Source organism: Gymnogyps californianus, chromosome 13 (assembly GCF_018139145.2).
Source record: "Gymnogyps californianus isolate 813 chromosome 13, ASM1813914v2, whole genome shotgun sequence".
Taxonomy (NCBI): domain Eukaryota; kingdom Metazoa; phylum Chordata; class Aves; order Accipitriformes; family Cathartidae; genus Gymnogyps; species Gymnogyps californianus.
Genome location: NC_059483.1, coordinates 20,527,714 through 20,550,968, shown reverse-complemented (window position 1 = coordinate 20,550,968; position 23,255 = coordinate 20,527,714). Strand labels below are relative to the sequence as shown.

General features: G+C 43.9%; 2 protein-coding genes across 3 annotated transcripts; both read right to left on the bottom strand.

Moving 5' to 3' along the window:
* Window positions 1–465: 465 nt before the first annotated feature.
* On the bottom strand, window positions 466–3,259 carry LOC127021710 (PHD finger protein 7-like). The gene is made up of 9 exons (XM_050904907.1): window positions 3,217–3,259; window positions 2,793–2,884; window positions 2,599–2,700; window positions 2,194–2,318; window positions 1,949–2,111; window positions 1,756–1,862; window positions 1,426–1,539; window positions 1,155–1,273; window positions 466–971 (listed from the first exon to the last, which is right to left on the bottom strand). The coding sequence occupies exons 1-9, from the start codon at window positions 3,257–3,259 to the stop codon at window positions 466–468; spliced, it is 1,371 nt and encodes a 456-aa protein (XP_050760864.1).
* Window positions 3,260–6,281: 3,022 nt separating this feature from the next.
* NOL8 (nucleolar protein 8) lies at window positions 6,282–23,087 on the bottom strand. 2 transcript variants are annotated; one of them, XM_050904458.1, is made up of 17 exons: window positions 23,069–23,087; window positions 22,406–22,589; window positions 22,176–22,238; window positions 21,113–21,191; window positions 20,658–20,805; window positions 19,669–19,737; window positions 17,404–19,350; window positions 16,997–17,113; window positions 15,618–15,737; window positions 15,188–15,272; window positions 14,148–14,292; window positions 11,929–12,012; window positions 10,886–11,163; window positions 8,857–8,983; window positions 8,352–8,422; window positions 7,215–7,297; window positions 6,282–6,889 (listed from the first exon to the last, which is right to left on the bottom strand). In XM_050904458.1, exons 2-17 carry the CDS (start codon window positions 22,542–22,544, stop codon window positions 6,836–6,838), a joined length of 3,609 nt encoding a protein of 1,202 aa, XP_050760415.1. In that variant the 5' UTR covers window positions 22,545–22,589; window positions 23,069–23,087; the 3' UTR covers window positions 6,282–6,835. The 2 variants fall into 2 exon arrangements, with proteins under 2 accessions (XP_050760415.1, XP_050760417.1); XM_050904460.1 differs by having other exon boundaries at window positions 14,148–14,289.
* Window positions 23,088–23,255: the final 168 nt, after the last annotated feature.

Sequence of the window (23,255 nt, the reverse complement as noted above, 5' to 3'; positions counted from 1 at the left end):
GAAGGACACCAACCTGAAGGGGATTCGGATCCCCACGGTGAGCATTTCCGGGAGAAATGCATCCCTGTCTCTGCAGAGGGGGCACTGGAAGCAAGAAATGCCAGCGCGCACAGCCTGTCCCTGCAGGAGAAACAGAAGGGGCATGAGTGAGGCCCCGGTGCTGCTGAGCGCCTGCCGTGCCCCGGGGGCGAGGCAACGGCTCCTACCTGGATGCAGCCCCTGTGGAACCAGGCGTGTTTGCACGCCGGGCACACCATGGTGCCGTAGGACTTTCTGTCCCCCACGAGGTCCAGGCAGATGAGGCAGGTGGTGTTCTCCTCCGGAGCCGCCTCCACTGCCTGCTCCGGGCGGTGCTCCCAGCAGAAGGACCTGGGGGGAAGAGGAAAGGGATGGGCGAGGTGAGACCTGCTGGGTCCTTCCCCGGTGGTGGCGAGGAGGGGAGAGTGCAGAGATTAATGACTAACTTTATTGTGCTGCTGGAAGGTGATCAGGGCCAGCACTCAGGGATGGTGCACGTCTGGTCCTGTGGCAGCGTCCATTCTGGCTGTAAGGAGTTTGGGCCCGACGTCGCAAGCGGGAGCGGTCTTGCGTCCGCACGGGCCCAGGGGGGCTGGAGCAGCTGCCGCTCTCGAGCGCTGGGGAGCTGCAGGAGGCCCCTGATGGCAGCTGGCTGGTGGTGCTGGGGTTGCTGGTCTCAGGTACCAGCGAGCTGTGTGATGGCCCCAGTGCCGCCTGGCTTGGGGTGCTGCTCTCAGCACTCCGTGCTGGTGCACGGCGCCTTTCGTGGCGTCTTCTGGGCCGGCCATAGGGATTCCGGGCACGACGCTGCAAGCGGGAGCGGTTTCGCACCCGCTTGGGCCCAGGGCTGGTGGAGCGGCTGCTGCCCTGTACTGCTGGAGAGCTGCAGGAGGACCCTGATGCCGCCTGGCTGGGGATGCTGGGGCCAGCGAGCTCTGAGCTGGCACTGGAGGCTGTAAGGGGAAGCAGGAAGGTCAAGGGCACGGCCCCCAGGCCCGGGGCAGGATAGGTCAGAGCGGTGCCCCCAGCCCTCCTGGAGCAGAGAGGCTCTGCCAAGCCCACCCTGGGCACCCGCTGCCAGGCCTTGCCTGGCCCCTGGCCCCAGCCCAGGGCCACCCGGGCGCTTTGCCTCTTACCGGTACCCAGGCCAGCACAGCTGTCGCACTCCCAGCTGGCCGTGCTGTTCCTCAAGCCGGAGCAGCGTCTGTGGGTGCCCTCGGCAGCGCAGGAGCAGCACAGGAGCAGTTGCCAGGGCCTGGGGAGGCAAACGGGTTCATGGCTCTGAGGACAAAGTGACCGCAGCACAGGATTGTCCGGCAGAGCTCTTGTTCTCAGTCCTTCCGCTTCGAGCCCTTGGCGAGACAGAGGTCGCGTGCGGAGCCCCGGGGTGCAGCTTTGGCAACTTACCCCTCTTCCTCTGCCCGCTCCCTGCCTCCTGGACAAAGGCACTCACTGGCATCGCAGCGGCTGTGCCTCTCGCCTAGTGCTGCGTATGCATGCCCGCTCTCCCATGATGGCAGTCTGATGGAGAAAGGAGAACTGATGAGCCCCTGCTGCCCCGGCATAAGGCAGAGGCAGGGCGTCCCTGCTCTTCTCCCCCTGCCCTGTTTCCGACTGCCCTGTGAAGCTGAAGCCCAGACTCACGGGACAGCGGAGGGCCAGGACTGCTGGGCAGCCCCTGGCACGGCACAGCGCTTGCACCCCCCTGTCTTGTGAGCCGGGCAGAAGGACACCAACCTGAAGGGGATTCGGATCCCCACGGTGAGCATTTCCGAGAGAAATGCATCCCTGTCTCTGCAGAGGGGGCACTGGAAGCCAGAAATGCCAGCGCGCACAGCCTGTCCCTGCAGGAGAAACAGAAGGGGCATGAGTGAGGCCCCGGTGCTGCTGAGCGCCTGCCGTGCCCCGGGGGCGAGGCAATGGCTCCTACCTGGATGCAGCCCCTATGGAACCAGGCGTGTTTGCACGCCGGGCACACCATGGTGCCATAGGACTTTCTGTCCCCCACGAGGTCCAGGCAGATGAGGCAGGTGGTGTTCTCCTCCGGAGCCGCCTCCACTGCCTGCTCCGGGCGGTGCTCCCAGCAGAAGGACCTGGGGGGAAGAGGAAAGGGATGGGCGAGGTGAGACGTGCTGGGTCCTTCCCCGGTGGTAGCGAGGAGGGCAGAGGAGGTACCTGTACTGATAAAGGAACTGGGTGACACATCCACCCTCCACGGCACAGGGGAGATGGAAGCTGCGGTCGCAGCCCGTCTCCCAGCAGGTGATGGCGGCCCCACTCTCGCCACAGACGAAGCAGTGCTGGAAAGAGCACAGCAGCCCCCATCAGCGGCAGCCTCAGGGCCTCCCCAGCCAGCCCCACGCCTCCGGGCAGGGCGCAGGATGTGGCCGCTGCTGGGTCACACCCCGCAGATGCGCCCGGCGGACGAGGCTGCTGTGCTGGAGCCTCTGTGGAGCTGCTGGGAGCCAGACTTCTGCCCCAGAGCTGGTTGGAAGGGCTGGGATTTCTTTCTTGGGGTCTGGGCTAAGCTCCCGCAAACCTCTCCTGGCACAGATCTCCCTGTTCTTGTCTGGTCCTCACCTTCTGCGCTGCCCGCTCGACTGTACGTCGAATATCCTCGGGGAGAAATCCCATGAGGCCTACTTCCTCAACCCATTGTTGAGAAAGCTTGTTGGCAAAAAACTGCAGACGAGAAGAGACGAGGAGCTGATGAGGAGAGTGTGGCAGGGACTGCCTGTCGGAAAGCTGGAGGAGGGAGCCCCGGAGGAACTCACCAGGCAAAACTTATGGGCACAGAGCCCCTGCTTCTGCAGTTTGTGCCCGCAGATATCCGGGTCAGCCTCTGCCCGGCGACACAGCATGCATGCTGGAGGGGAGAGAGCAAATGCCAGCGGGAATGAGCACCTCTGCGGGGCCGGGGGAAGGGTCCCTGAGGGATTGCCCCCAAGGGCTGCTCTGTCCCTGCCTAGCTGGCTGATGGGCAGGGCTGGAGGCCTTGGGGAGGAAGGGGGCATGGCAGGCACGGGTGTCCCGGCAGGCGCCCAGTGCCCGGCCTGGGCCCCGCTTGCTGAGGAAAGGAGGGGCCCTGCCCCGGGGCTGTTGGGGAGCTCCTGCCTCCCCCTGCCACCGCTCTCGGCCCCACGCTGACCAGCCCGACAACCCCTCTGCTATGCTGCAGGAGGGATACTTTGCTCTCACCCTGCTCCATCAAGTCAGGGGCCTTCTCCTTCCCGACTGACATGGCGCACGTCAACGGTGAGCACCTGGAGGGTCCCTGTCCCAGCAGCGCCGGGGTGTCTCCTCCAAATGCTCCTCTGCTGACTCTGAGGGAGAAGCAGGACGCGGGTGAGGGAGAAGCGAGACGCGGGTGAGCTTGCAGCACAGGCCCAGAGCCCCGAGGCGTGGGGCCCCCCTCCTCCTCGGCAGCCCCGCGCAAGCCCTGTCCTTCCCCTGCTCTCTCCTCACCTCACCAGGTCGCACTGACGCACGGCCTGTGCCCAGCCTTTCTTTTTGTTGGCTTGGCCCCGCGGGTCACAGTGGCCACTGTGACATCAGCACCGCTGGCCTGCGTGCGCCCCAAATACGGGCAGGGACGCCCTCGGCCGCCTGCCACCCACTCTGAGACGCCCACCGCCTCGCAGGGGTGGGTGTGAAGTGCCGAGGCGGGGGCCCGAGCCCTCGGCACCCACGTAACCGTTGCGGCTGCTCCTGCAGCAAGTGCAGAGTCAAATGCCGGGTCCCCCGGGGCAGCCGTCGAGGGTGGCACTGGTGGCCCAAAGGTGCCCTTCAGGCAGTGCGACTCCAGGGCTCCAGCCCTGGCCAAGGGAAGTCTCGGCTCCTGCCCCCGGCACGGGGAGCGCTGCCAGCAGGTCGGGGAAGGTGAGCCTTCCTCTCTGCGCCGCACCGGGAGGGCTGCATCTGCGGTACTGCCTCCGGTTCTGGGCTCCCCGGTACAGGGGACAGCAGCGACCTTTGAGCCTGGCCTGGGCTCGCACATCCCATCCGCTCAGCTGCGGTGGGTGGCCGGGGCACAGCACAGGACCTCAGGACGGCACCTAACTGGCGCAGGTGGCCCAACACCTTTCTCCTGAACTCCTTAGCGCTTTGGTGATGTGCTGCCTCTGGAACAAAAAGCAGCGGGACCGCAAGCTGGGGACTCCCGGCGGAAGCGGCCTTTTTCCATGGCAATAAACTGCCCTTCAGAGTCAGTGTGAGCCTTTCCTTGGTGGGGCAGGGAACTGCAAGTGGCTGTGGGGCAGCTTCGGAAGCGCCAGAAAGGGGCATATGCGAGCAAAGAGAGCAGGGGGAGCCCCTCTCCTGGGCAGCTCTCGGCCTGGCCCATGCCTTTACAGATGATTTTGGGGACTTCCCTGCTGGAGAAGTGGGGAGGGAAAGCTGTTGGGGTTAGAGTCTGTGACTCAGCGCTCTAAATCTTGCCAAACCTCTCCCATCAGCTCAGAGTCTTTTGCCAGCCATAGTCCGAAAGGTCCGAAAGGCTGGGGTCGCTCCTCTGGGCAGACCCTAGGGGTGGTGGCCACTCACTGGCATGGGCCAGAGCCCCCCAGGTAGCTCCCCCAGGGCAAAGGCTGAACTGCCCCTGAGGCTAGCCGTACCCCAGGGTCTGGACCCCAAGGGATGCCCCACCAAGTAGGGGAGCTCCCGCCAGCACTGTCTGTCAGAAAAGACAAGTTTTGTCCAGTCCGTTTCTTTCCCCTTCTCCTCTCCACCTTTCCTCAAAGCCTTTTATTTCTGCCTCACCAGCCTCTGTGTTTCCTTGGCCTGATATCTCACTCAGTTTGGACTCCTGTTTTGAACAGGAGCTGGGGATTTTGCCATCGAATATTCCTTCGAAAAAACAAAACTGAAGTCTGTAAACCAACCCCACTACTGCTATATTCTGCACCCCTGAGCTGGAAACACATGCAGAGGCAAACGACGCTGTATGTCATGCAGGAAGGCAGCTCTTGACACCATTTAGTCCAAGCGCCTGCTCAAGCAGGGTCCCCTGGAGCAGGTTGCCCAGGCCTGTACCCACTCAGATTTTGCCTCTCTCCAAGGCACAGTGGGGGGCAGGCGGCTGAGGGCGTCCCTGCCCGTATTTGGGGTGCATGCAGGCCAACAGTGAGGATATCCCAGTGGCCACCGTGACCCATGGGGGTAAGTCCAGAAAAAGGGCACAGGCTGTGCATCAGTGCGACCTGGTGAGGTGAGGAGAGAGCAGGGGAAGGACAGGGCTTGCGCGGGGCTGCCGAGGAGGAGGGGGGCCCCACGCCTCGGGGCTCTGGGCCTGTGCTGCAAGCTCACCCGCGTCTCGCTTCTCCCTCACCCGCGTCCTGCTTCTCCCTCGGAGGCAGCAGAGGAGCATTTGGAGGAGACACCCTGGCGCTGCTGGGACAGGGACCCTCCAGGTGCTCACCGTTGACGTGCGCCATGTCAGTCGGGAAGGAGAAGGCCCCCGACTCGATGGAGCAGGGTGAGAGCAAAGTATCCCTCCTGCAGCATAGCAGAGGGGTTGTTGGGGTGTTCAGTGTGGGGCTGAGAGCAGTGGCACCTGAGTCTGGGTTTCAGCTTCACAGGGCAGTCGGAAACAGGGCAGGGGGAGAAGAGCAGGGACGCCTTATGCCAGGGCAGCAGGGGCTCATCAGTTTTCCCTTCCTTTACTATAAAGAGGACCATCATGGGAGGATGATGGTGCCTATGAAGACTTATATGAGAGGCACAGCCGCTGCGATGCCAGTGAGTGCCTTTGTCCAGGAGGCAGGGAGCAGGCAGAGGAAGAGGGGTAAGTTGCCAAAGCTGCACCCCGGGGCTCCGCACGCGATTTCTGTCTCGCCAAGGGCTCGAAGCGGAAGGACTGAGAACAAGAGCTCTGCCGGATAATCCCGTGCTGCGGTCACTTTGTCCTCAGAGCCATGAACCCGTCTGCCTCCCCAGGCCCTGGCAACTGCTCCTGTGCTGCTCCTGCGCTGCCGAGGGCACCCACAGACGCTGCTCCGGCTTGAGGAACAGCACGGCCAGCTGGGAGTGCGACAGCTGTGCTGGCCTGGGTACCGGTAAGAGGCAAAGCGCCCGGGTGGCCCTGGGCTGGGGCCAGGGGCCAGGCAAGGCCTGGCAGCGGGTGTCCAGGGTGGGCTTGGCAGAGCCTCTCTGCTCCAGCAGACCCTCTGCAGCATATAGGAGAAATGGACATAAGAATAAGACCCTATATGTAAAAATATCATTCATTCAACAAGAAGCATACAACACCAGCAATATTTGTCCTTATTATTTATTAATGTATACAATTAAAAAGTAGAAAAATCAGCTCTGTGGAGAAATACAAATCTACCCATTTCATAAGTCTGCCCTATTACATATGTATTTTCATAAACTTCTGGTAAACTTTTACTCTGGAAATAATGCATTCCAAATATTTGTAAAGGAATGTCAAACAGGATCTCTATTATGTTTGGCAGAATACAGGTTATATAGTCTTACAGAGACAGAGCTACCTGCTCTTTCTCAGCCCTGTTCAGCACTGGGGCCTGAGAACACAGCAAAATAAGCCTGTGTTGTCTTTGTCACATGATCAAATTGTCAAAAATCTTGCAAAGGAGCAAGTCACATTTAAACCATACAGACAAAAAACCCAAACCTTGGTACAAACGTTGGATTGACACAATAAACATGTACCTATTTAGAAACAAAGTTTAACAGTCTTTTCCAATATTATTTCATATGAGATCTTTGAAAGACTAGAATTTTGAAAGTAACATTTTTCTGCAACTTCTTGAAAGAAGAAACATACCATATTTCTGACCAGTAAGATAAGAAAGATTTATTGTTTTGCTTTCACTTTTCTTCTTGCATCCTTATGCTTCTTCCGGCATTCCTGCAAATATTTAAATTTTAACATAATATTATGAGAAGTTTCTAAATTCACTTGTTTGTCTCAAACACTTTTTTTACATGCAGTGAAGTAACTGGTCCTGTACAATACAGAGATTCAGTAATTTACCTGACTGGACATCACAACATGATGTTATACACAGTTGTATACTAAAAATTTTTATTTCCCTGGTAATTATAAAGTTTCAAGCCCTTCTAAAGGTCCTGAATTAATTTTTAATGCAAATTAAGCAAATAAGCAGCTGTGTTCCCTCCTCATGCTGAGCTTTCAGCCATAGTTACCAAGTAACAGATGTTAAAATGCTCACCTCAAGCAATAACCGACGTCTGTCTTCCCAACCATCTTTTTCTTCACTGAGGTCTACTGATCTACAAAATAACTTAGGGCCCTCTGCACAAAACAAAGAACAAATTAAGATGGTTAAACACTTCTAAATATGCTGCTGTTTGTAAATCTCATGAGCAACACAGCAATAAAGTCAGAGGGCCTATTCTTCATATTCCTCTCTTGCCCCCACAACATGGTTGGCTCAAACAGAAATGTTACGTATTACAGCCTTGCGTACTAAGAAAAACGAAAGGCAGCAGCAGTTTACCTTAATATGGTGAAATATAAATTGCAGTGAAACAGCATCTGTTTCATTAAAAGCTCAGCACCATTATCCCATGTCTTGCAGGAAAATTTATGCCTGCTAAGGATTCAGAGCTCAATTTTAACAGGCACTGTAAATCAGATAAGCTGGAAGATTACAGTACAATAACTGTATTAACACAGTAGCTTTTACACATACATTTAAAGATAGTTATCTAACATGTCTCAGGAAACAAACATTACTTAAGGCCGTCCTGATAATTTATTGTATAAAATATCAAAAGCAATTGTTTTGGTGGCCTGTGGGTTGCTTTTTTTTTTTTTGGTGTGGTTTTGTTTGGTTTTGTTTTGTTGTTGTTTTGTTTGTTTTGAACTATGAAATTTGTTATATTCACAAGAAAAAAAACCACATTATTTAGGATCAAGAACCATGTGGGCATATGTGTCTGATTATCGAATATTCAATATTCTTAACGATAACACCAGAAACACAGAAAAAAGTTAAAGATCATATATATATGCCTGAAAGGATCCAAAATGCCTAGATAACTTGCGAAGTGGTTTTTTTTTTTTTTTTTGGTAAGCCCTAAAACACCAGCCACATATTAGCCAATTATCTGAAAACAGGAAAGCAAGATAGCTGTTTAACATTTATTTTACCAGGACTTTCTTGTGGGATGTGCTACCACAATTTATACCACAAGTAATGATGGAAATTTGCAATTTTTTTTTTTTCCCTTAAACCTCTCATCTGTATTTTAACTACAAAACATTAATAACTAGGCAGTATTTTTTTGTCATTTAATTTCAGTAAGAGTTAAAAAAAAAAAGGACTGAATAAGTTCTGTTATACCTCTTAGTCGTTCATCATCTTTGGAGAAGAAGAAAAATCTAGCACTTTCTGTTTGTGGTAAAGAGAAAAACCTAGAGAAACACAAAGGAATTTTAGCATCATAAAAGTTATTGTCAAATTCCATTAACACAAGTTAAAGCTATAATACTTCAGGGAAATAGTATGCATTGAAGAACATTAGTAACCAAATATAGCCTTCTATAAAATAATGTTTCTTAACAAAACTTAATATATATTTGACTTTTGGCCAAACCCACTACCCAGTTAAGTTCTCATGCACTGAACTAGAAACTCAGCTTTTATATTCAACTTCAAATCAAGTGTGGTATTGGGATTTTTGACTATTACATTCTGTGCAGCAAGGAATGGTTTCCTAAGATGACTTCTATTGTTCAGAGATATGGAATGAAGATGTTAGTTTCCCATCACCTGAGTGCTGGTATTAATATTCTCATAGCATCAAACCACTACAACCAAGTAGACAACAAATACAAATATAACTTGCATTTCTTTGTCCCTTTCACTTTCTGATGCCTCTGGTTCATCATCACCCTCAGAACTGCTGTCTTGGAAACGTGGATCTTCTTGCCATGTGACTTTTACAGGTTTTATTGTTTCAAGTATGTAGGGCTCTGCAATAATATCACAATTAAAAAAAAAAAAAAATCAGATTATTCCCATACTTGCCAGTAAAAATTTCTACTTCAGAGTGAAATACCTAAATTGGAAAAGATAGATTTAAGAAGGACAGAAACCTCCCTCCCAGGTTTTCTATCACCTCTGGACAGGTATGAATTTAGTTTTCTTTCTCATATATCACAAATTCACCCTCAAAATTCACAACTAGTATCATTACAGCATAGGGAAAAAGTGCAGGAGTCCTTCTGAAGCTTGTTAGGGTCCAGGGTTCTATCATGTCACTCCAACCTAACAATCATTAGCAACTGAGTTGGGAGTAATTGTGCCTGTTCATATTTTTAGCTTGCAGAAGTTGGAATAAAAGCTTTCTTTCACTGTGAACTATCTTAATAAGTTCCTTTGCAAAGAAACTCATAATGCCTTAGCTTATTCTTTCTGTGTGTTTAAGCTATGTTATTTTCACATATGTATTCCTGCCTATAGCATACACAGCCAGTTGCCAGAAGTGCAGTTTACACATGGTAACTTAAACATGTACCTGAGCCCTTACTACTTCACCTCGCCAAAAGGACTGAGGTTACGAACCTATGGTACCCTTTTATTTTAGGGTATAAGCACAGTACTTGTCTGGATGACCAGAATAGAGAAGATAGCTCCTGTACTGCCTCTCCCTGGCAATATAAAACAGTTTCCAAACCCAGCAGTAACTAGACTATGAAACACAAACAGTATTTTATTCAAGAGAAAGATCAGAAAATTCTACTTTGCAAAAAATGAGCATCTGCAAGTTTAAATTGTCCACAAAACACCCATAGTTTGTGCTCAAAAAAAAGACTATCCACATGTTCTCCCTTCATGGTTTCCACATGACACACATGATGTTACGTCAGGTTAAACGAAAACAACAACAACAAAAATAATCACAAAAATCACCTAAGCAACTGAGGTATGTGCAATGGAGAGAGACTTACCTTTTTGTTTGTGTCAATACAGCAGGTAGCACAGTGGCCCTGTTGCCACCAAATAGGATTCTTATGCAATATAAACCAATAATTATTCATAACAGCAAATATAAGACACAGTGCTCAAGCGTGGTTCTCAGTGCTAAGAACTTTGTGAACTCTGAACTACATCTCCACTCAGATATTTTCCACTTTGTTCTAGAGATCTTTTACATATTCTGAAACCCGTATTACTGCATTCAGAAGACAGTGAATACTTTCTGAAGTCTGCAGAAATGTGGGGGTTTGTTGTTGGGGTTTTTTTTGGTATTTCAGTTAACTTCACACAGTTTCGTTTATTTCCTACATTACTACTTATGAAGTGACCTGATTTCAGATTTTTTAATCTTGATTTCATAACATTTGAATTTATCTTAGGTTAGGACACCCCAATAATCATGTGTTATTCAGTTTCAATTTTCTAAAGGTACAATAATAAAATTAAGTACATAATAAAATATTCTTGGATCTTGGGGTCAACTCTAAGATTTTCTTTTGCTCATAATACTCCCTTAATTAACACACATTTTATTTAAAATCTTGTTTGTTTATATGAAACCTGATTTGACTTGTATATCATCTTTTGCCCTGTTTATTTGAGAGATTTAGTGGATGACAACAAGTTTTTCCATCACTGTTCAAAAAACAATCAAATAATAGCTCCTTCTCAAAACATCCCTTTCAAAATTCCTAGGATGCAAGCATGAATTAACTGTGATTAAACTACAACAATCTTGGCAAGTATAAGAGAAGATCATAATAATTTTGCATAATTACTGACTTTTGCCTCTGAAAATCCCTTGGATTCTGAATTTCTATACACTATACTACTCTACAGTGCCTGACATAAGCTACTCATTAGAAATTGTACTATTGTATATGTTTTGCTGTTACCTTCTTTTATGCCCGACTCCTCCACGTCTCCAAAGAAGGAAAACGTGAAACCGCTAGACTCCTGAGCTACGTTACTCCCAACGTTGGGTCCCAAATGGCCAGGTGGGGTAGAGTCCTCTGCATCGTCTTTGTCCCAGGGTATTTCTTCATTTTTTTCTGATTTGCTCTTTGAAGATCCAAACAACTCTTTTAAATCAACAGCAATATCATAATACCTTTCTTTAGACACTTCGGGCAGTTTCTCACTCTCTTCCCTCTTCTTCTTCCTTTTAGCTTTACTGAAACGAGATTGTTAAAGGATAGTAACACAGCACATATTTTTAAAAGAAAGGTTCCCTAAGAGGCAACCTTGCTATTAATGTCTTCCTAAACTTACCTAAGCACATTAATGAGGAGTTCACTTTTAAGGTTTGGGTGGGTTTTTGTTTGGTTTGGTTTTTCTTTTCCCCCTTCTTTCTTAGCAATTCCAGGTTCTGGCAACAAGATATTTCCTGTTGCCAGAACAGGTTTATAGGGCAGCATGACTATCCTTTTGGTTTAGACTTCTGACCCATTTCTTTTCACCTCCTGCAATTTACCCACCCTTTGAGGGTAAGCAGTGTGGAAACATCTGAGGTTTGACTCTAAAGGCAGGACCAAGTCTACTTTATAATTAACCACATCCTGACTTTTCACTTAATATGTGATAGCATATAAATTATTTAGGACACATTTCTTTTCTGGCAAAAGAAATGTGAAGAGCTAGTATTTTTTTTCTCACAGATTTGCAAATCTTAAAGTACATGACTTGAAGCAAAGGGATAGCCTGAAGGTGAGAAGACAGAAAATGACATGCAGAGAGTAGGTGCCATCTAGAAAGAAAAGATGACATTACATGGTGTTTTTAGTGGTCACAATTCTTACTGTATCTTGACTTCAGCAATAACAGAGAGAACTAAAGAAAAAACAGAGCAGCCTGCATAGTTTCAAACTCAGTCTTCTGCTATAGCCATCTTTCCACAGGAAGAAACATCACAATTACAGTTACCAAGCTGTAATATTACCTCTCTTTTTCTGTAGCACTTGGTTTCCTTTCAAAAACTGCATGGTCCTGTCTTGTGGGATCATAGCGGAGGGCATTAATATCTCTATAAAAATAGAAAGGAAAAGGAAAACCATGAGACATTCTAAACGCTCAACTGAAAGCTACCCTAAACCTTTACAGTCAGATTCAAATTCACATTGACTTCTTTACTAAAAAAGGTGCAAATCAATCCAAAACCTAACTGGCATTTAGAAAGTACCTGCTAGTCAGTGTCCAGCTCATGAACAATTATAAACAGAAGTGGCTTTAATCAAATTGTAATATTTCATATAAAACATAGACCTCAAGTTCTGTGTGTTATGCAGTAAGTTTATATGTGCACCTGTTTATCTTCTGAGGAGCTATATCGATATAGCTATATCTATCTATATCTATTTCTTCTAGTACCAAATATTGCATAAATTCAAATAATCCAAGGGAAAAAAACCCAATCGAACAAGAAAAACAAACAAACAAAAACCCATTAAGCCCACCTTTCAAAATTTAAACATTTTGGGGACTTTCAGCTGAAGTAGTCTAAGGTTTAGACTGACCCCAATACTAGCGTAGCAAAGCCCATGCTGCCTTACAGCAATGCAAGAAGGCAATCACTTATTTCCCCTCCTCTCCCTAAATTAATGCTTACAGCATAAATTAACTGTCTTTAAATGGTTACATACTGTATCATTAACTGGGTATTAGAGAACACTGTCATTCACAAAACTTTCCTAAAATGACCTCTGGGGTTGCACAGATTATTTCCTCGTCTGCTTAGTCTTTAGAAAATACATGAAAATTTGTACAGAAGTCACAGAATTAAATATGCTCGTGCAGCAGTCACAATGGTATTCAGCAGTCAATTGGTGTGACTCCAATAGTAAAAATTTACTAATTGCACACTACTGCATTACCCTTAACACTACTAACTTCCACCAATTCAGTCCACAGACCAATTTCTGTTAAAGTGCATAGTTAAACATCACCATGCTTCCAATAGTACATTTCCAAACCTATCTCATCACCCTCTAATGAAGGCTAGAGCATGCCCAACAGCAACATTTAACAAATTCGTAACCTAATGAAGAAATTTCTCAAAAGCAGAAATACACATAAATTAAAAAAATAAAAATTCTCCACTGACAGAGTTTGATGCTAATCACCTGTAGGCCAGAGAAAACAATAACCTTATTAACTGCTATGGTAGTTAGAGTCTAACTTACTGACCTACTGCCCAACTCACATGTTCTTTGTTTAGCCACCTTAAGTTTGTCTCCACAGAGAACAGAAATATATCTTATACAGGAAAGGACTTATTAGAATATTAATTTTCATAACGAACAATCCAGTAATTTGAAATCTGCTAGAAGAAACTCAAGCAGCCATCTGATAATTTTTGCCTAAAATAATGATAATTACCATTTGTATAATCTATTGGGACACTGTGCTGGTTTTGGCTGGGATAGAGTTACTTTTCTTCATAGTAGCTGGTATGGGGTTATGTTTTAGATTTGTGCTGGAAGCAGTGTTGATAATTCAGGGATGGTTTTGTTATTGCTGAGCAGTGCTCACACAGAGTCAAGGCCTTTTCTGCTCCTCACCCCACCCCACCAGTGAGTAGGCTGGGGGTGCACAAGGGGTTGGGAGGGGACACAGCCGGGACAGCTGACCCCAACTGACCAAAGGGCTATCCCATACCATATGACATCATGCTCAGCATATAAAGCTGGGGGAAGAAGAAGGAAGGGGGGGACGTTCAGAGTGATGGCGTTTGTCTTCCCAAGTAACTGTTACGCATGATGGAGCCCTGCTTTCCTGGAGATGGCTGAACACCTGCCTGCCGATGGGAAGCGGTGAATGAATTCCTTGTTTTGCTTTGCTTGTGTGCATGGCTTTTGCTTTACCTATTAAACTGTCTTTATCTCAACCCACAAGTTTTCTCACTTTTACTCTTCCGATTCCCTCTCCTATCCCTCCGTGGGGGGAGTGAGCGAGCGGCTGTGTGGTGCTTAGTTGCCGGCTGGGGTTAAACCACGACAGACACTCAAGTTGGGAAATTGCATTAAAGACTGACTTCAAATGCACACAACAGAGAAGGAAATACTTTTCTCAGTCAGCTAGGCAGAAATTTTAGTTGTGAAACATTGGCAAAAATTAAGCCTTCCTAAAATTCCTTCTCTTCTGATAACGGATGATTCATACTTGAATTTCTTAGCACTTGTGGCTGTTTTAGTTGGCTTAGGGTGTTCTAGGTTGATATTCAAGAGGCTTCCCAGTATTTGCAGATTTTTCTTTTTCTCTGCAGCAAGCTCTTCTTCCTCATCCGCCTTCAGGACATTTGTCTCTGCTAAGAGAAAAATAAATACATTATTTTTTCCCTGCTATGACCTGAGTAAGCCTGTAATATTTGATATATAACATTACTATAGTACTAGAAGAGCTCACATGTATCAACATGTCACTTCCTTTATTTTAAAGCTACTTAGAGGCTTTCTCCCTTGCACTGTAGAAAATCTTTGATTAGAAATGTCATGGGCATCTATGTCATGTGAAGATCAGATCAGTTATTTAACCTGTTCCCTGCTTATATCACATAACTGTGCAACTATGCCACTGATAGATGCTGTACAGAAGATCACATTAAAGCAACGAAGGGAGTAGCAGAACTAGGCAAAAAATTTAAGTTTCAGAAACAAACTCTGAATCTTGAAAACTAGGTTAACAATTTTGGTTTTGGTAAGGGGGGGGAAAAAGAAATATTTAAAAATTTTTGCCTTTTTCAGCTTTTCTGCCATCTGCTGTTTAAAAAAAAAAAAGAAAAACAACCAAAAATCTTTCTTTCTAAGGCTGCCAAATCAGCCGTGAACTGTAGGATGACTACAAAACAGTTTAAATGAATGTAATGAACAAAAAGTTTATTTTAATAAGTCACCACTTATCCTGTGAAAAACATGGATAAACACATTCTGATATCGTCCTGTATTACAGAAATATTTTCAAATGTTGATTTATCAACCAAGTACATCTCATTCAGCTATTACAAATACTTTTGCAACATATACGTTTAAGAAAACACAGCTACCAATATATACTATGTACAGCCACAACAGAGTTGGGTTATTTTCTTTAAGGAATCATCAAAGAAGCAAAAGGAGTCCGTAAATTGCTTCAAGCATCCAAAATTAAGGCTCCATGATATAGCTCTATTACTATCATTAACCAGGAAATATGAGCAGGTTTACCTTCTTCTTCACTGTCACTTTCAAGGAACCGAGCATCCATGCGAAATCTTTCATCTGTGCCAAATCGTGATTGCAATTTCAAGAGCTAAACAAAATGAAATAGATCCTATTAAGCACTGGAGAAGAAAATCATCAACATTCAGTAACTTTTTTTTACTATAATTATGGCAACATACTAATAACCTTTAGCTCTCAATGCCTTTTCCAGAAATTTCTTTGTATTCAAAGATGACAACATCAGAGAAACTCCTCCCGCACCCCAACACACGTTATTTCCTCCATGGCTACCATTTCCTCTATTTAAGAGAATTCTATTGCAAGTTTGTCAAAATCATATTCAGCAAGTATGCAAACCTACATGTTATGTTCTTCTGAAGTAGCGTTACGGAGACTTAGAGGAAAACTAAATGACAGTAATGGGTTCACTCACTTTTTCACCAGCTTTGCCTTCAAACTGGGGCTTAATTTTGAATCTCTCATCATCTGTATCATCTTGCTCATCCTCGCTGCTTTCAAACAGTCTGCCCAAAGTTTTAGGAGCAGATTCATCCTTTGTTAAATAAAAAGAAAATACAGAAAAGCAGCCGTTCACATAAGTTCGAGAAAATAAATCAGTATCAACTTTGTTCATGTGCTTTCCAGTTTATCTGAAAAAGTGGATTTCTAGAACCAACTCGCTCATTGATCCATGTGCTTCAGAACTTATATTGTATACACACTTTGTACAATTCTGTTTTACAGTTATGACTATTAAATTTTAGCATAGGCAAAATATCCATGTAAAGGGTAACTCAGGTTTTACAATATGAGAGAGTTAGGTATAAAAATCCACCTTTCTGATTATGTCAAGGGAGATAATTTTAAAAATATCAATGTCTAACTATACCCTTTCTGAACAAGCCTCATTTACGGTACAAACTCTAGGACACAGTTTAAGTCAGTTGATAAATATCAATGATTACAAAAGGTAAGCACTCCATGGCTTCGAAACGATTTTCCATACAATTAGCGGTTCTTTTAAAGAAAAGGAAAAATACAGGGCAGGGATTCTAAACACAGGGTAAGAGATATATATGTAAAAAAAGTGCTAAATGTGAGGAAAAGTGAGAAAAGAAGGTTTTAATTAAATAGTGAGAATGGTCCTAATCTTACTATGTTTATGAAGAAAAAATCCAACAAAAGCAAAACCAATGGTTTAAAGCGTTAGCAGAGATATGACTAAAAAATGTGATGATACAAGAAGTTCTATTCCAGAAAAAAGTACTTAATTGTGCTGAAAGTATGGTGGTAAAATCCTGAGGAGTCAGTTAAATAAGGTCTCAATTAGGTAAGGTGTAAAGAGGAAGTCCCACACAACTTCTTTGGACCCTAACATTAGTTTAAAAACAAGACACTGCATTAATACAGATTCTCTGTCCACAGAGTTGGAAAGAGCAACGAGTCCTTCTATACTACTCAAGCCAAATCTCCTCCCCTTCCTTTGACTAAAAGCAGCGAAATTTCAAAACTCACTGGGTGTAAGCCCTATAACTTAAACATTCTTTTTCTTTTAATCAAAGTTAGAATATCTTTTATACAAATCTCAATCTCCTTACAAATTCTCCAGTTCTCCAGCTTTATCAGATGCATGGTTAAGTTCTTTGAAACGTGTTTCATGTCAGCAAAAGAAGAATCATTCATATTAATTCAAACGTTATCTACTTTTTTCTGTCACTTCACTATGAAAAATAGTCTTCATAATAAAAGGCATAGTCATATTGATATGGAATTACCTTACAGAATATTGGACTTTTTCCTAATAACACTTACTTCTTCATGCATATTTTCCAAACTCTCATCTTTCTTCAACATCTCATCTACTTCAGCTTCACTTTCCGCATCTGAATTGAATATGATGTGTTTATGCTTGCCTGCTGGCTGGCTATCCTATGTAAGAGTGAAACTGTCAAGTCAAACATATCAAATACCTGCTACAGTCATACATAAATATCTAAAAGACATTTCCATGACATGAAAGGAGGAATCTACTATTCCTCTTGCAACTTTAGAGACATTCCAGGAATTATGTATGCATCATTTTGTATACACTCAAAAGAAAACTGGCAATGTAACCAGAAATTCCAGAATATGATTTTAAAATATCTTAGACCACATCTACTAATTTCCCTTCTTCTTTTACTGCATACAATTCAGATAGAACTTGTGAGTGTAATTACCAGATTTGAAAGAGCTCCTTGAATTAGTTTCTTCTGTAATTCTCTCTCTTTCTGTCTCTCTTCTAGAGCTGCCAGCCTCCTCTGGTTGTCCTGCAACTGTTTCTTTTCTGTACTAGGTTCCTTTGAAGCAGTAGCATGAAGACAAAGTTCTTTATTTTCCAGAAGGCTTGTGTTCCCATTCTTACATTTATTAGCTTCACATTCTGGATTTTTATCAGTTACATCCCTCTTCAGTTTTTTTGAAAGCAGTTTGGGGCTTTCCAGTTGTCGTTTAACATGTTTCTGTGACACGGCAGCATTACTATCCATGTCACTGCTCTCATCTTTGCTCTGATCAGTACTAGGAGCAGCATCTCCATGCTCTGAATTTTGGTCGTCTTGTAAAGAACTCACATGTTTGTTCTTACCTTGTAAACCTGGCCTGGAAACAGGCTGATTTCTCTCATCTGCTAAGGAGGCAGCATCTGACAATTCCTTGTGTGGTTCACAATGCGTATTTTGTCTCTTTTTACTGCTGACTTCAAGTGAATACAATGGATGGTTCTTCGAGTGTCTTTTAGACGACTCCTCCCCACAATAAGAAATACAAGCTTCAAGACCTAAATTTTCTACAGACCTCTTATTTAAACCAGTGCTGTTCTTAGTTAACTCTTTTTCACAAAGGGATCCCATCCCTCTGAAGGGCTGATATTTCAAACGCGAATTATTTTGTCCCTTGGAGCTTTCTTCATCAGCATTCTCCTCCTCCGCTAAAATTGCAGCAACTACATCTTCAGGACAGATACATTTTTTTTTAACTGCAGGGCGAAACTTAGAAAGTTTTGTTTTATTTACAACATTACCCTTAGGATTTTCTTCAACACTGCGCTGACTAGAACTCTGCGTACTATCCGATTCTTCTACTGGTGTCCCAGTGTTTTCAGAAGCTAATGCTTTTAAGTCACCTAATGTAAGGTCTAAGCGGTAACAGTTCTGCATCATGGACTCATAATCAGAAGTGACTTCAGACTCCCATTTCTCAGACTCTGAATAAGAGCTTTCACTATCACTTGTCTTTGTTGTACTGTCAACTGCTGTACTCTGCAAGGCAGCAATTTTGGATTTTTTCATTTTCCCTTGTCTTTCAATGTATTCTTCTTTTAAATTGCGAGTTTTCAGTGAGGAGCCATTTACCAAATCACATTTTTTGTTAATTAATATTTCTTTATTTTCCACCTTCACCTGTTTAGAATCTTCTAAAATTGCAGTTTTCCTGCTACTTAGATCTGGAGTTTTACTTTCAGCAATAATTTCATCTGTATCTGCTGAATCATAACCATTGTCACATTCCATAGTCTCTTTCTCTGTGTAACTTCCTTTGATAGCTTTCTTCATGGCATCTGGATTGCTTAAGGACCAGTGACTATTGTATTTTAATTCAAAATTATCCCCAACAATTTCCAAGTGGTCACTTTCAGTCTCAACATTTTCAGCTTTCTGTATTTCTCTCTCTTTCCTTACCATTACTCTGATTTCCTCTGCAGAATCAATGTCACTATCAGAAACACTCATATTATTTTGAGTTGTAACTCCAGAAACATTGCTTTTATCCGATAATAAACCTCTCCCTGATATTTTACTATTAAGACTCCTTGATGGAGGCAATTTAGATTTCTCATTGGGTTTGAATTTTGATCTTTGATCTAGCTGTGGTGAGCTTGTGTTTTCTGAACGTGACTGGCACCCAGAAGAGAGAACTACTGCTCCATTCAGAGCCTCACTGCCCAGTTGCCTCAGTTTTTCAGGTGGCTTCTTAGTTACAGGGAACTCTCCTTGCTGCTTCTTGTTTATGCTGTCATCTCTCCCTTCCAAGCGCCAAGTAAGCTCGGATATAGGAACTACATCTGTCAAGTCTGGCTGCAGCTTTCTAAGGTTATGGCAATATTTTGATGGGTCATATTTCATAATGTTAGTCTGAGTTAAGGAATTAAAACAACATGATTCTTTCAGCAAGCAGACTTCCAGTCTTTATGAAGACGCTAAATTCTGTGTGAAAGGACAACGAAGAGTCCTTTTTAACGTTATGACCATAAGCCTTTAAGCAACTGACTTGCTGTCTAAAAAATTTATTCAAAGCACACAAACTTACTGCAAGATTTACTTAGGGGATTCAGTAAATCAAGTATGACATAGTAGTCAATATTAAGACTGTTAAGCAAATGTTTCCCCATATGACAAAAGAAAGAAGGGAATTGTGCTGATGCCCAACCAATAGGAAAAGGATATTTTATTTTTTTGTTGACTCCTAAGGTGCAGGACAGGCAAGACTCTGCCAAATTTACCAACAACCCATTTCTAAAAGCAAAGAAAAATAATCAGTGTTAAACAAAAAAGGAATGGAAGTAACCCTGGAATAAAACAAGATGTCTATTCTTGGATAACAGAAAGACTAATACAGAACCATCTGCGACTAGTTCTTTTTTTGTTTACTCTCTTAAGTGAGATATATTTGTACTGTGCAACTTAGCCAATTTTCTTCTCAGAAAAAGAACCAACCAAAACCCCAAATTTCTACAACCTGCAAATAAAGAGTGACAATAAAGAACTGAATTTCTTTACTTTCCAAGTACTATTTTTAATATAAGGCTTCTGGTTTATGAATTAACAGTGGTAACTATACAGACAGCATCACTATAATTTTGCCCTTTTCCCCTTTCCCACTAAAAAATTACCCCCACCATCACCCTCCAAAAACATTCTGTGCTTAGCAAATAATTTTGAAAACTTTGTAGTAAATATAATTTGTTGCCTAAATTTGCATGTTCAGTGATTTTATTCTAAGTCTTACTTTTGTAAGCATGTGTAGACCCTGATCCTGAACGTGCTGAAGCACAAAGATCAGTTCCTGACAACCCAGCTGTCAAAAACATACATGCTGTATAAAAATAACACACATTCTCTTTACATGCTTTCAAGGGTGACAAGAAGATATTCCCAACATATACGAGTAACAAAGCATTTACTAATTTAACACAAGAAGAGAGGACAGTATGATCAAGATTATTTCCAGTCATTACAAAGAACTACAGGAGCATTCTACATGTCTACACATAAGGTGGTACTTTAGACTACTTTTCACACGTTGGACTGTCACATTTAATAAAAGTTTCTTTACATAAAGCGTAGAGATTTGACATAAATGTAGATGTAATAAGCTTGTGCCTGATTCTGGGTTTTGTTTTGTTTTAATTCTCTATACATCTAGCCCACCATACCTTATGGTCTGGCACCTCTGTACCTGGTACTGCTTTCATGTGGAAGTCTACAACTCCAGCCTTTTTCAGTGATTCTAACAGACACGCTCTGTCATTTCCCTGTGGCTTTTCTTTCTGCAGCCTTGCTTCCTCTCTCTCCATGGCGAGCCTGTACCAAAAAGTACATCATATATGAAAAAAAAGTCTGCCTGTGTGCTAAATTATAGCTGGCAGTGACCCTCTCCCACAGAACAGTAACCATTCACTACTTAAGGAATTAACATATCTGCTACCTTTAAGGGAATAATGATGCAAAACATGCTGCAGTGTCTAATATGCATCAACAGTCCACCAATGTCAACAAAAACTAGAAAGAATAAGAGCGTAGCAGATGAAAGCACAGCCATATTATTATCAGATAAACAGGAAAAGGGTGACTTTGGCAACAATATACATTTTTAAAAATTGATTTTTACCTGTGCAAAAAGCTTTCTTTGGCCAACTCAATTTGCAGTGTCCCCCCTTTCCATTTTGTTTTATTCAAAACTGACATGCCTGTAAAACAAGGAGACAGGAAATGAATTTTCTACATTAAAAAAATACACCTTAGACTTAACTATGCCTCCTCCTACCATAGTCTGAAGTTTCTTTAGCATGATCTTATATTCCATTACTCATCTGATTTAAGTTTGTATATGAAAGGTCTAATACCCATATCTTACACAAGAAGGTCTACATCCAAAATTAAAGTTCTGACTTCAGAAGAGTCATTCAAGTCTGTATGGTTCAGTTCAAATACAAACCTGAAAATTCAGATACATGTACCCTGAAGTTTCTATACTACTGTCAGATAGGCTCTTCTCTACTTAACTTTTTCTGTACTTTGAAAAACATAGTTAAGGAGTACTGAAAACCAAAGAGAAAAGTGTTGTACTTAGAACTTAAGGAAGTTAAGTGTGAAGGGCTGGGTTAGCTTTTAGTCACTCTCAAACAGCTTTCCTATTCCTAATGGCAGCATTCCCTAGATAAAAGGACATATTACTAATTCCTCTCTTCGGGTATAGGTGTCTTCACCTGCCATTTTGCTGCTACGTATTACACAGGTGGTTTATAACCCCGCCAGTAGTTTTGTAATCCGACTATTTTGGGATTTGTAAAATTGCTTTAACAGAAGCATGCTTTACATAAACTCTCCTTCTGGGTTTCCTCTCATGTCAAGTCACTTCTAATGCTTTATGGACCTGATGAAAGCGTTTGAAGCACAATTCCTATATCTTTTCATAACAGGGTTAGAGCAAACTCATACATCACCTATTTTAGTCACAGGGAATCTTTTTAATGCGCTTACATCTACTTACTGAAAACTCCAGTAAAACAACTTCCATAAAATTGCAGCTTAAAGAAAATGGAATGAATATGACAACAGAATGAAACAGGGTCTACCTTGACCACATCCCGATTTGACATTAGATGCATTATCAGTAATGCAACTTGGCTCAAAACCATGAATTACTTAAAAAAAAAAAAAAAGGTACTTACACTTTCTAAGATCTGCATCAGAAATGCTGACAGTGATGTAAGCAAAAGTTTTCATAGGGTTCCCTGATCAATGATAAACATTCAGTTAATTTCCATATAATTTCAGGGTTTCCTGTAAAACTGAAAATTAAGCAATTTCCTGAAAATAAAGTGTCTCTGAAGCAAAAATTCCATTTCACACTACAAACTGAAAAACAATTCACTTTTGAAGGATGATGCAAAACTGTTACCCTGATCATCTTTTCTGGTAATAATCTCTGCATCCAAAACATGCCCAAACTTGCCAAATCTTTCTTGCAGTTCAGCCTTAGAAACCGTATGGCCAAGCCCTCCAACATATAAGCGTTTTGAAACTTGTTTCTTCTCCATGTTGAAAAGCCAAGCTGTCACACCTGTAACGCACACTCTGCTTTTCTGTAAGAAGATAATAATAGTTCACTAACACATTGTAGGGATTAATGCAATCATAATACCAAATTATGGAACCAATCATTCCATCAGAAGTCCTCTATAAAGAACCTTATGAGAAGAGTGTTCCTTTGCTTTGCACTAGGTTACACGCTCTGCTCCAGTCCAGCGCCAGTAAACACTGCATTGCTGTAAGTAACCAGGGTTTAGGTGTTGAGGTTGTTTTTTTTTTTTTTTAAACCTTGAAACATATGACTGGGCGCATGACAATAAGTGTAAACGGCTCTTAGCAATATAACCTTTCCAAGGATTATTCTAAGCGGGGAGGTGGGGCGGGTGCAAGCGAAGCCGGTGAAGAGGGGGAACGCGAGCCGCCCTCAGCCCCAACTCCCGCCTCCCAGGAGAACCGAAGGCACCCGCCGAAGGCACCCGCCGAAGGCACCCGGGAACCGCCACCCCGAAGGGACACAGCCACTCTCCCTCACCCTCTCCACATGCGATCCCCGTCGCGCCACTCAATTTATCTTCCCCCTCGCACCCCTTCCTAGAGCTCACTCGGAAAAAAAGGGTTCCGCCTCCTGGGGCCGTCGGATTCTGATTGGCTCTTCGTCTCTTTCGGGTTTCTGTTTCCGGCCGGTCAAGTGTGATGAGAACACACGGGTTGGGACTTGT

What these genes read in the sequence shown, in the direction of transcription:
- LOC127021710 (XM_050904907.1), bottom strand. Translation starts at nt 3,259, where the DNA reads ATGTCAGTCGGGAAGGAGAAGGCCCCTGACTTGATGGAGCAGG. An exon ending in CCCTGACTTGATGGAGCAGG is followed by an intron (nt 2,885 to 3,216) that starts GTGAGAGCAAAG and finishes TCTCCCCTCCAG; the next exon opens with CATGCATGCTGTGTCGCCGG. An exon ending in TCGAGCGGGCAGCGCAGAAG is followed by an intron (nt 2,319 to 2,598) that starts GTGAGGACCAGA and finishes TGCTCTTTCCAG; the next exon opens with CACTGCTTCGTCTGTGGCGA.
- NOL8 (XM_050904458.1), bottom strand. Translation starts at nt 22,544, where the DNA reads ATGGAGAAGAAACAAGTTTCAAAACGCTTATATGTTGGAGGGCTTGGC. An exon ending in AAAGAAAGCTTTTTGCACAG is followed by an intron (nt 20,806 to 21,112) that starts GTAAAAATCAAT and finishes TTTTTGGTACAG; the next exon opens with GCTCGCCATGGAGAGAGAGG. An exon ending in GGAGTCAACAAAAAAATAAA is followed by an intron (nt 19,351 to 19,668) that starts ATATCCTTTTCC and finishes ACTCAGACTAAC; the next exon opens with ATTATGAAATATGACCCATC.